Source organism: Crassostrea angulata, chromosome 5 (assembly GCF_025612915.1).
Source record: "Crassostrea angulata isolate pt1a10 chromosome 5, ASM2561291v2, whole genome shotgun sequence".
NCBI classification, from domain to species: domain Eukaryota; kingdom Metazoa; phylum Mollusca; class Bivalvia; order Ostreida; family Ostreidae; genus Magallana; species Magallana angulata.
This window is the reverse complement of record NC_069115.1, coordinates 48,489,382-48,502,847: the sequence shown is the minus strand read 5'-3', so window position 1 is coordinate 48,502,847 and position 13,466 is coordinate 48,489,382. Positions and strand designations below refer to the sequence as shown.

General features: G+C 36.4%; 1 protein-coding gene across 1 annotated transcript; it reads right to left on the bottom strand.

The window, feature by feature from the left end:
- Positions 1–2,677: 2,677 nt before the first annotated feature.
- Positions 2,678–13,016, bottom strand: LOC128184566 (calponin homology domain-containing protein DDB_G0272472-like). The gene is made up of 13 exons (XM_052854104.1): positions 10,662–13,016; positions 8,871–9,058; positions 8,182–8,444; positions 7,594–7,792; positions 7,139–7,279; positions 6,614–6,796; positions 6,023–6,299; positions 5,704–5,836; positions 4,942–5,482; positions 4,307–4,564; positions 3,797–3,905; positions 3,242–3,487; positions 2,678–3,090 (listed from the first exon to the last, which is right to left on the bottom strand). The coding sequence occupies exons 1-13, from the start codon at positions 12,805–12,807 to the stop codon at positions 3,068–3,070; spliced, it is 4,707 nt and encodes a 1,568-aa protein (XP_052710064.1). The 5' UTR covers positions 12,808–13,016; the 3' UTR covers positions 2,678–3,067.
- Positions 13,017–13,466: the final 450 nt, after the last annotated feature.

Sequence of the window (13,466 nt, the reverse complement as noted above, 5' to 3'; positions counted from 1 at the left end):
ACACCTAAAGTTACACTTACCTTGCCTACCTGTGAGGTACTTTGTATGGCACCCTTAACCGGTAATTGCTCAATAAAAAAAAACTCGCTCCATCGACTACAATAACTACTAAGTTTCAATATTTAACACTCAGTCTTGCCAAATTAACAATGTAGTAAAAATGTACTTCTGTATTTCGCAGCTGCGGTTGGGATCGTCTTGAATATATGAAAAATCAATTTTCTTCTATAGTCTGTCCCAAGTCCCAAGTTATTGCTTCCATCGCTTTTTGATGATTTTTGATAAAATTACCATACCTGTTGAAATCGTTAAAAGGAAATATATCCAAGATATCTTCATTGAACAATTATCCCTTTCCACTCAGAAAAATTTACAGGAACGAAAACAGATTCCTTACGGAGATTTATAATGGGGAATGTTTACATCTTTTCTCCATTCGGAATACACTCGGAATACATCGCGCAATTTGTTAACGTTATCATCCGGGCTTGTTAATGGCTGTTGCAATGCAAAAATCTCCGTAGACTTTCAATTTCAGGATGTGTATTGAAACCTGAAGTGATAGAGGGGGCGTTTCAAAACGGATAATCTGGACATTTTTTATATTAGTGGATGAACTTAGTTTGAGCACAAAGGTATTTACTATTATTGAAATATCAAGCAAAAAGTGGTGGACGCAAAAACTCGGGACAGAGTATAGATGTTTTTGATAATTTTGCGTATCAATTCGGCTCAATATTCTACGTACTATCTATACATAGGTGGTAAAAGACGTACATTTATCGATATACTATCACTCAAACTGTAATTAACGACCGCACGGCCTTTACACCCTCCTTCTGGGATCAGTGTTCACTCGATTTTTTGGCGACCAGCTCTTGATTATTCTATTTGGACCATGATCCATGCATCACACTGCTTGCAATATTATAGAAAAACAAAGTGCATGTAAAAGCGGACAAACATTGAAACAGGATAAATATATAGTAGTTCTAATTAGGTACCACCGATATATTATATACAATGTTAATGTAAATGGTAGAGTGGCTAATTACCACTGATGCATGTATACTGTGTTCATGTAAATGGTTGTATTGTTAATTGCGTAACATCGTATAGTTAATTACGGAGCTTTATTATTCATGACCTCATGATGAAGCCAGCATCAAGGAGGTGTCTTTGTGAATTATTGACGATCTGATAAAAAAAAGCACAAGATAATGGCCTCCAAAGGTGGCTCGACTAGATTCATAGAGGATCGTTTTTTATCACATCTTCAGATGATGTATGGATATGGATTCCACTAGAAATCATCAAGGTATCGTAGTTTTTCCCCGTCGGGAACAACACCTTCAGAATCTAAACAAACAAAATCAGAAAGACAATCGATTTCCTGATCAGGTTGTAAGAGGTTGAGATAGAGGAAATAATTAACCACACACACACACACAGGTAAGACATACTTGCTGTTTTTGTAATTAGAGAATAACTATAACTCAAAATTTGTTTAAAACCTTGAAGTATATAATATCACTTGTTTTATCCAAAGTTCAAAATTCTTATTTTCGATAAAGTTTACCACAAATCTAACCAATGTGTAGAAAAAGACAAACGTTCTTGAAGTTTACAAATATAAATATGTAAATGTCCACGCTTTTGAAATGTATACATACGTATGAAAAGCCTGAAATTTCTCCTGACAGTGGTATTTTACATGTACATACGGATTCTCATACATGTAACAGTACTGATAGTTAAAACGCAATCTATTTATTTGCGCTGTAGGAATTCCTTTTTTAGTTTCACAAAGTGGGAAATGACTTGCAGAGATTATGAAGAAATCTCAGACAGTTCGCCAACCTCCCTCCCCCGCACCGGAAGCCTTGTATTTTGAAACCGGAAACGGAAACGTGGAACACGTAACTGTCCTTTCCGAAATGAAGAAGCTGTTAAATATTTACAAAGGAACAAGTGTAGAGTCTGTTCAGTACATTCCAAATAACAAATGGAAAGTTGTCATGGATTCGCTGGAATCAAGAAACCGATTGGCTGGATCAAGTATTTTCCTAAATGGAAGCAGTGTTTGCTTGCGTCGCTATGATGACGTGGCTAATTTAGAATATAGAAAGTATCTTCGAACGCTCGGATACATTTCAATGGTCAACAACACAAACTAGAAGCTTACATCACTTCATTGAGTTGTCGTTCCTTGGCATGTATGTTTCAATATTCATGACATTTGGTTGCCAGAATGTGATTTTTTTAAACCTAAGCGACCCTTTTGCTTCATATGCCACAAGAATGAACATCAAATATCGCATTTTAAAGCGGACTTTACCGACTTAGCAACATATTTGTGAAAGAGGGTTTTTAAAATTCTTATTTCCCACATGCAGCATGTGTAATTTTCGTTGTGTCATGAACAAGTGATACTCTAGATACGATGTACATACAGGTACATGTAGATGGCTTTGTTTGAAAGAAAATTATCCTCTTGCTTAATTTTTTGTTTAAAATGTGCCCTCTTAAAAAAGGAAAAATAAACAAAAAATGTTACTATTTTCCTTTTGGATTAAATATTTATGTGTTTAAATTAAATCTTATTGCTTTAGCATGTCTAGTACACAACTATGCATGTTTTGTGTACAAGATACAGTATAAAAGGAACATCAGAGGGTTAAAGAAATAAAATTTATTACGAATTTATAAATATCACAGATCATAGCTCTGATAATCACAAAAATGTGCACCATTTTGTAAAAACGACATTGTTCAAAATAAATGTTTGTCAATAATATTTACGGAATTGAATAAAAAGCTATATTTATTTAATACATGTATCTAACTATTCTAACTTTTGAAACAGGATATAAAAAGACTACATGTAAACGTGTATAGAACCAAAAGCGGTAACGATAAAATTGTAATATCACACACTATCGGGGCTCAGCTATATAGTACCAACAGATATGCAAACCTTTTCTATATAAGCTAGATGAAGTTCGGAAAAATGAAAACTATGAATTAAACATTTAGGCTAATGAAGCAGCAGCAGCAGTCCTTTCTTTCATGCAATCGTTTCAATATCCCCTATGAAAAAGAAGAAAAAGAATTTTGTTAAAGTTTTTGTAAAAGAAACCAAATCCTTTCTGCACACACTTATTATTACATGTACGTGGCAAGCCATGTAAACTACTAGTAAGTAAATTCCAAATAAAGATAAGAGACACGGTACACTTACTGGCTAACTGTCTGTATCTACAGACTCTCAGTTTTTCTGACAGGATTGGTAAGGTAGCCTCCTCTCCAGCCGATCTCTGCCACCTCTGGAGGCTGGAAAAGCATTTCTGTTGTACCGATGGCGCGGATTGGTCGATTTCTGTTACGTCATCCTCTGATACGCCTAACCGTGTAGCCAATGTTTTCCAACCTTTCACTGCCTCTGGATTTTGGGCAATTTTGACGAAAGCCCGTCTGAGGTAACTGTCTGTTTACGTCAAATATAGAATTATATGATGTAGAACATAATTTTGTTAAGTTTCTGCATTGAAATAATTTAGAAAGTTTGAATTCGTAAAACTTCATCTCCTCATAGATTCAGAAATAATTCGTACTCGTACTCTTCAAATAAGCTTAACATATTGCTCATAAATGTGTTCATAAGAAACAATTTTAAAATCATAAGATTTTTGATTTAATGGAAAAGATAATGTATGTACAATAAAGAAGCATTTGATTGGCAATTATATAATTGTCTGTTCTCTAAAGAACTTGATATTCACAATACTGTACTGACCTCTAAAGGCCAGAGCTCGGCGCCTTCGGAACTCCTCGTCTCGCTCCCTCAGATCAATTGCAAGGTCCCCTCGTCCACAGGCTGACAGCGCCTGCGCCAAAATCTCCAACTGAAAAAACAAAATTAAAAGATATACATAGGACTGACGAGCAGAGCGTCGGACCCAAGATTTCAGAACCCCCCCCCCCCAAAAAAAAAAACCACCTCAATTCATTTAGAGACAAAAATGGATATACACATGTATCTATGACCAAAGTACTGCAAACATGCGCATATCATAACTATATGTCCCAATTTTCATTATTTAAACATTTGATATAATTAAGAATTTGGCAGAGTTGAGACAGCTTCACGATGTTGTTCATGCCACGAATAATTTAAGCCCTAAATAGTCTGTGGACGAAATAATTGAATATATGATATAAAAGACAATGAATAGGATTAGACAAAGCCTATTGGTAACAGCCATCTTGAAGCTTTTTGCTTTACGTTTGCTTTACAACATCTCACCTTATTGAGACAGCGAGGAACCCGTTTAGCCCAGGTCACTAACATGTCATATCGGATCTTCTTTGGCTCTGGGTTTTGGTTGTTCTGTCTCAAAATAGCTTGGATCCGGACCGACTTGAGGGACAGATACTGTGCCAGCTTTTTCCATTCATCTCCTAACTCACTCGCCACATACTGAAGTATGTCCTCTTTGTTTGGACCCTCTGCTGTGACTTTGATTGGGGCCGTTGCGAGAGGCTTGGGTGGCTCTGGTTCAGGCTAAAATAAAAGAAAAACAACATTTGGAACTCGAGCTGACATATACGCGGTAAATAGCACAATGGTTCTCAGGGGGTTGAGAGGTCAAAATGTCACGTCAAAACCACTCAATATTATTTTTTTGAGCAATAAGTATTATTATTCCTACAAGTAAAAACCAAATTTTCAGATTTAAATTTTAAGATATTTTCCTTGGGCTTGATACAAAGCTTTTTATTTTTTTTGTTTTGTCCTTATTACATTTATAAACTAGGATGACACGTGACATTATAAGTTATTTACTGATGGATTTATCAATAAAGGACAAAATTACACGGATTCCTTCCATCATATGGGTTGCCATCTTGCTGGACCGACGTGAAATTTAAATAATTTACCTTTGGAATACTTATAAGAAGTTCTGTCAGAAGTACATTTTCTTCCACAACCTCCATAGCACCTGGTTTCTGCGGGGCCTTTGTCTTATCCGTCCCCACCACCGGCCTTTGAACATGCACAGTCGTAAACACCTGAACGAAACCTCGATAAAACGAAAAACTCTTTTGAGCGAATTTATCTATTTCCTCAACATTAAACTCTGTTCTTCCACGAATGAATGTGTTAAAAACTATGCTGATCTTCTCCGCGTCATCACAACGAATATTTCCTCTGAACATGATGTCCAAGATTTGTCCCTCTTTAACAATGATGTCCTTGCTTGGTGGGGGTCCTTCATCGAATCCCTCCTCGCCTAGAATTTTAATGGTTTTGTCCGTTCTGCTGGCTGGACAACAGACAATGACGACCTCGTTAGGATCATCGCTCTTTTGTCGCAGAACGACTTGCATCGTCCTGTGATGTATTGCCCTCTCAACATGAGACGCCATTTTTTCAACAGATAACGGCGATATTCCTTGCTTTGTTCGTAAAATGATAAACCTATGACAACAAGGCTTTAGAATTAATACTAAAATATCATACTAACAAAACACAAACAGCATATCTTTACTTAGTATAGTAAAGGTTTAATACCCTAATAAGTTACATACTTTGTAAATCATGACTATTTTTGTAACTGAAATCAACTAGAATGGATGTTGTAAAAGTTTGAAATTCGAAGATTGCAATAGAAACTAGCCAGAAATATGTGAATTGAATACCTGTCATGGGGTTCCTTTATATCAAATGTAACAATATCCTTATTTTTGGGTTGGAACAGTTCCACGTTAGGCTGTATCGTCCATGGCCCCCTGTCTTCTCGTACAAGCAAATGCATTTCCTCTTCCGGTTCATCTAACATAAATTAAAACATTGCATAAAGTTTCACCACCCAAAAACTGCATGTTGCAGTAAAGATTAATACAACATGACGTGGTATTATTTAAGTTTCGACATTTTGAAAGAATCCATGACATGATATCATTAAAGAAGTTATGGTAAAAGGTTGACAATTAAAAATCAAAAAGGTGATTTTTCTACCTTCTTTTGTGGAGAATCCAATGCTGGACAATGGCCGCGCGGCCGCCTGCTCCCTTTGTTCGCCCTTGTCCTTGCTCAATGACCCCGGGGCGACACTTTGTGGTCTCTTCAGTTTGGTGGAATTGGGAGGTAGCGGAAGCGTGAAGGTTAAGGGTTTGGCAAATTTACGGTTGGGTATTTGGAATCGAACAATTGGACTAGAGGACAGGAGACTTCCACATTCAGTTGGGTAGCGTTTGTTTAGTTCTGTAACCGTGTTAACATCGAGCGCTTGAACCTACAGAAGAAGTTTGATATTGATATAATAATAAACATCTCTTATTGATAAAATAATGAGGAAATGAAATATACAAATCACTCTGAAAAAAATAATAAATATATTAGTTAATGTAATTTTACTGGTACGTCCATTCAGACACGATGTGCAAGACCTAATGCATAACATTTTAACTGTTATTTAGAATGCGTAATTACATTTTCCGAGGATTTCAATGCTATCAAAATATTAAACCTTTACACGAACCCACTGTGACAACACACTTTGAAACGAATATTCACTGTAATCTTCAAACTAAACTAATCCATACTAACCTCACTAGTAAAGCAGACGTTGTTTTTGACCATCCCTGGTTTACATGTGAAGGAGATACGGGCGTCAACTGAGGAGTTAACTTTGTTTCCTCTCCGTAAAAATGTCAGCGTGTCCTTCTTAATCCTCAGCACAACGGCGAACACACCGAAACGCTTGACTCTTATTTCGACAAACTTCATCTCCTGCAATAGAAATCAGTAACTATTTTTAACGGCAATTTAGTTCTATTATATGTTTGATTGTTCACGTAATTAATAAACCATGCTGTTGTTAAAAAATTGTTTTATGATGATTTAGTATCAATGTTTTTTATGTGATTTACTATCTAAATAAATCACCGGAATTCGTGGTGACTCAATTTTTGTGGATAAAGTGGGTTCCCCTCACCAACGACATAATATCCTCAGCGAATTATCATTCATAAAAAGTTTATTCCATTCTGTGAAAAATCAGGCAATCCATGAAAATGGTTACACCAATTTTAAGAATGTTTTAAGAATGACGAAATATGTTGGAGACAGTACCCTCATGTCCTCGATGACAATATCGTTGGTGGGTAGCTCCGCCCACTTTCCTGTGGGTTGGAGTTGTTTGATGACTGGTTCACGGCCCGGGATGTTCCTCTGTAGACAGTGGGGGATAGCCACCGATACCGGCTCTTCAAACTGACCAAAACAGGAAACATTCAGGTCAATTAAATAAAGCAGCTTAGAGATTTAATCACAAATTAACAATCGAAGAAGTCAATTTTTCTCCAGAAATGATTATCTGTCCTTAACAGGTTAAAGCATCATAAATTTCATATTGAATTTCTAAACAAATTTTGATTATATTTCATTTCAAAAGTGAATTTCTTGAGATAATTTCGAAATAAGATAATCACTTTTTTTGCAATGGAATAAATGAAATTTGTGACATTTTCATAAAATAAAATAAGTGTGGTACAATTGCCGGTGTCCAATATAACACAAATACTGACCTGGAACTTTCTCTCTGGGTCGCTGGGGGTGATGGACACGATGTTACTGACCAGTTCTTCGTTCTCCACTAACGTCAGAACGCCGGTCAGCTGATCCACCGCCTTAACTGTGACGTCATCACGCTTCATACTGCCCTCGATCGCTCGAATGACGCAACCTGGTACCCCTGCCTCGATAGTCGAAGAATCCACGCTGTAACTGTAGAAAAAATATCAAAACTTGCAACCCAAAAGTAAACTGGATACATCTGATATGAGAGGAAATGCTCAATACTTTCATAATTGAGCTTAAAATCTATTATAAATATATAATATATGAACATATCTTACTTGCGAGAACTTTATTTTTTAAAGTAGTAATTGGAATACAAATACTTTAAAAAAAATTAAATCAATTTGTATTCGTATCTTTCAATTCATAGCCAATTAATTCCATCTGTCTCACAACCTAATATAAATGATCGCAAGAAATGGAAATGGCACTGAATTATCCGACATTTACGTTTACTGTATCTGGCTTATACCGCTTTAATCTACTAAAGTAGAGTGTTTTAACGTGGAAAATGAATTGTATGTACTGTTTCTTACATATATCGAGGCCAGTTTTTCGGATTTTTTCTCTCCGCCTCTTTTCTGGCCTTCTCTTCCTGAAATCGTCGCTTTTCGTCTTCAAACGATGTTCCCTTCTTATCTGCTTCCTCCTTGAGTCTCTCGTTTTCCTCGGCCTGGCGAAGCCTCTCTTCCTCCGCCTTCTTCTGTGCTCGTTCCTCGGCACGCTTTCTCGCCTCTTCCTCGGCTTTACGTTTTTCTACCGCCGCCTTCTCTGCCTCTTCGACGTCTCTTTTTGCGTTCTGTTGATTATAGGAGTAAATTCTCCATTCACTTAAGTATTTCAATTAGTTTTACAAGTTAAATGGTTAGTTTACTTTAAATGCATTTTTATTTCTGTCAGAGTTTGTAAAACGATCTCATGGACAGGGATTTCAAAATAAACGATTATTTAGGAATTAGATCAATTTTTCAGTCAGATTTTTCAAAAATAGGTAAATTTAACCCCCCCCCCTCCAAAAAAAAAAATAAAAAAAAAAAAATCCCACAAAACAAAACAACAACACATCTTTTGTTAAATTTTGCTACGCATTGATAGAAACTATACATGTACACTCTGGTAATGTCCAAAATATCTGCATTTTCAGTTTAAAATTCAATATCAGTTATGCAAAATTTTGTAAATGCATACAGAGGAATGTTATAATTATTTGGAAAACTGGAAATACCTGCGCTGTTTCCCAGGCTCTCCTGGAGACAGCTTCCGCTTCCGCTGCCTCAGCCTCTATTTCGGCGGCAAACAAACTCGACTCCGTCACACTTACGGCCGCACGTGCGATTGCAGCACGTGCATCAGCTGCTTTTGCCATGGCAGATTTCTCAACGGATATTCGCTCTTCCATCAATGCGTCTTTCTCTATAATTTTTATTAAAACAGATCTATAAGATAAAGTTATTAGAACCCTTCTATTGTATGATCAATGCATATCAATTTGAGGGAAATATGTTTTTTGATTACTTTTTAATTATGACATTTTTAAATTGAACTAAACATGCTCAAACTTTGCAAACTGGTTGCTCGTGTATAAAACATTCTCAACACCAAATTGATTTTTTTCATTCTAAAGCATACGTTTTGAACTTTAACCTAATATACATCAATCAATTAAGGATAGCTTAACTTAGAAAAAAATTGGTAGACATAATAATTATAAGCTGTATCTGACTTCTCTATATGACTAAATTAACCCGAATGGTTTTCAGTTGTTTTTGTAATCGCCGAATTCATCCAGATTGTTTATAATCTATTAATTACTACTCGAAGAGCAATGGTTGTGAAGCCAAGGGCTCATAAATGTTACAGTATGTCATTTTTAAATTGTCTTTTGACCTGTGTATAGACGGCTGATTAGTTTGTACAAACATTAAATGGAAATTTATTGCAGAAAGGTCGAAAAGTTACGTAACTTTGTTGATAGTATGTAAAGCTGTTTCTAAGCAGGAAATCTCACACACACTGTCAACATTAGCAGTATATACCTAAATAAACAGAACTTACAGGCAATGAACAAATTTTAAAACGAAATGAAAAAATATTTATGACACGTCACAATATTCCTCTGCTTATTGACTAGTAACTAAGTGACACAAGAATGCTCCGCAAATATCGTTGCATTATTTCAAGTCGTTAGCACTTTTGTTTGAAAACAGAGTTCTTTTAGAAATGTATTAAAATATAGGTGGGGATGGCTCTTGAGAATAATGGTTAGCAAATATTGAGCACCTTGCATAATGCAAGAGTTACGTGATTTTTATGTTGTTTGCCAAAATTTATGGATATGAATCAGCTCATACAAAAATTCTCCAAGTTGGCTATTTTTTAAAAACATTTTGTCGCACCGACAGATAACTATAAAATCAATTTAAAATCACATCAAAGTGAAATCTGAGACCCGAGTGTGACTCCGTTTAAGGAAACCATAGTGCATGTCAACATAATTATTTAATATTCTTAAAACCTAAAATTAGCAATTAAATGATATTTAACCACGCACGAATAATTATGCTTTTCTTAAATTTGTGCATAGTAACCTGAAATTATCGTGATTGCTAAAATTTCTTCAGGTTGATAAGGCAAGTCATATATATACGTATATTTAAAGAATTCAACATGAATGATCAATGAACCGTTAGTTTGCTTTATTTGTATGTGGCCCGGTTGAATAAAGCTCCACTAAATACCTAGTGTGTCTCAACAATAGCCACCGCGCCACAAGTTTCATTTGTCAAAACAAACATTCTTAAGAAGATTTGGACACAATAGAATCTATCAACACTTTGTGATTATCACTGACAAAATCTCTCATAGGGACATCCTGAGGTTCATTTATGTTTTATATAGCCTAACCAAGCGAGTTTAATTGGTGGTAATCTTGATGTGAATTTAATTTTATCTTGTTAAGGAACTGTATTCATTTCCATGCTTATATATATTTTTACTGTGTAAAGTTTATACCGACCTTCCATTCTAGCTTCCGGAGATTCGAGCCAAACAGTCAGATCTTCCATTCGGAACTTTTTCTGAATCAGCGAATTCAAGTTATCACCTAACATTCTAATCTCTTTCAAGTTCTTGTTGAAATAATGAAACAGTTCTTCACTATAATGAAATGCATCCTTCAACGATGCGAAGTCCCCTCTGAATTTATCCAAATCTTTGGTAAAGTCGGATAGCATTTCTGAATTTAGCTTGTCTTGATAGTTTGTCAAGAGCTCCTTCATGTCACTTAACAGATTCTTGAGAGGTCCTTCTGTGTCTTGGATGGTTGTTACTGCATTGTCTATGTCAATATTACGAAAGACCTTGACTGGCTCAGGTTCAGGCTCCGGCTCCGGCGTCGGTTCTCTTACTACATGATTTTCTTCCGGTTCCTTTGGACTTTCATGTGTGATCGGCTGTTCAGCATTTTCATTGGTAACCGATTCCTCCACATCATCAGGTGTTTTATCTTCCTTCTCGGGGTCCTTTTCTTCGTTTTCTTCTTTATCGTCTCCATCTTTCCTCTGGACGGCTTCAACCTCGTTAATTTCTCCCTGTTCAGTGTTCTTGTTGATATTTGTGCTGTCTGAAACTTCTTTTGGGGATCCATCGTCATCATTATCAGTTTGTTTACTGTCATCTTTAGGTTCGTTTTGGGTTTCAGAAGATTCTCTCTGAACTATTTCTTCCATGTTGTTATTACTTTCCTTCGTCTGTGTGACTTCTTCCGATTTCAGGTCATCAGCCTCGTTGTCTGTATCATCGTTGATTACACGTTTTGATACGTCATCAGCACGAGCATTGTCGTCTGCTGATCTTTCTACCTCTGACTTCGTCATTTCTGACTCTATACCTTCTTTATCTGCTTTAACGGGTGTCTCGGCGAGAGTTTCTAATGGATCAACATCAGCCAGTGTGTCATCCTGTTTTGTACTAGAACTGGAGGAAGACTGATCACCTTCAGCGTACGACTCACTGGACACTTTAGACGCCTGCTTCGTTTCTTCTTTAGTTTCAGCTTTTGGTTCTTCACTAAGATTTGCCTCTTCCTTATTCACTGACTTTAACGAACTCTTATCTGATTTTTCTTGTTCACGTTCAGAAATTTTCGTTTCTTCCTTGTCTTTTTCAGATTTCTCTTGTTCACGGTCAGAAACACACGCTTCTTCTTGAACACCCTCCTTTTGTTCCCTTGGATCTGATACCGTATTGGTTTTCAATACGTCTTCGGTGTTTCCATCGGTCACGTCGGTTGGATTCTGCTGACCAGTCGTCAAATACTCCGCACGATCGCCACCTCCCTCTTTACCTCCTGTATTTGATTCGTGAATTAATTCTTTGTCTTTTGTTTCTGAATTCTCACTCGGAACAGATTTCTGTGGCGATTCGTCATAGAAATCGTCTTGTTGTGTTATATTTTCTGTTTGTGTGTTGTTTTGCTCACTGTTTTCGGGTTGCCCTTGTGGTTCTCTCTCGTCGTTATCTAAAGCTTTATCCTTATTTCCAAATTCCTCTGTGGTATTGTCCGCGTACTCGTCAGCGGGAAGGTTGGTTATAAAGGTATTGGATTCCTCTTTTTCTACTGATTTATCATGTTCGTCTACGTTTGTTTGTGATTTTTCCGTATTCACTTTATCACCTATCTCACTTTCTACTTCTCTTTTGTTCGCAATATCTACACTGTCTTCAGTCTCGTTGAGTAATTTTTCGTCACCCTTACTACCACCGTTACCTAATTCCCGTGGACTACCGTCCTTTTCAGAAATATCCTCTTTAAATGCACTGTTGTCACCGTTTTCCAGACCGTTATTATTACTTTGCGGTGCAATAATTTCCTCGGCATTTAACTTCTGTGAATCGGGAGACTCTGATAATTCTTGACCTGACACTTCGATAGAAGACCTTTTTCCAGTGGATAATTCTTCCGAATGACTTTTCTGATCTTCACTCTCATTTGTTAGCGTATTCCCGCCCTGGCTGTCGCCATTAGATCCGCTTTGGTAGCTATTTATTGCTTTCAATGACTTATCAATATTATCATTTTGTATTTGGTTCATATCTACCGTAGTGTTTGGCTCCTTAGTGTCCGTTGAAAGGGGCTTTTCTTGATCCTGCTCGCTCGACATTTCCAAAGACTCTTAAATACACTTTTCTGAATTATTTCCACCATCCAAACTTTGGTATATTCTCTTTGAAACCTTACTGCATTGTTTGCATGCTCAATCTTCAATTTCCTGCCTAACAATACCGTGAAACAATATTTTTACTGGACTGAATCTAACGAACATTTAAATCCTTTTTACAGTGTAAGCCATGAATTTTAATTTCGTAGCATACAGATTTAATGTGTATATATCAACCAGACTTTATCGAAAGAACAATGGTAAAGGAGATTAGGCATAATTTCTTTTCTGAATAACGAGATCTAAGGGGCGGCTTAAAAACCAGCATGGCATGATATACACGTTGATTTGTGAAGATTGATAAAAAGGTAAAGGCAGAGGACGTCATATGCAGATTTAACCTTCGAGATATGACAGAAAGCGACAAATCTTGGCTTTTAAAATCGATACAAAGTTGATATTTGTTTAGATAAGACAAACGCAAACTTTAAGAATGGGAAGTCACCAATTACACCGTATCACTCCCTCCTTTTTTTTAAAGCCCCGAAGTTAACTTTTTTTCATTGAACACTTTTTCTATGATTGATTGCATTTGATAGATTTTACAAAATCGACAAAAAGTAAGATTTAAAAGTAACCGTTAGGTAGACCTAGGACACACG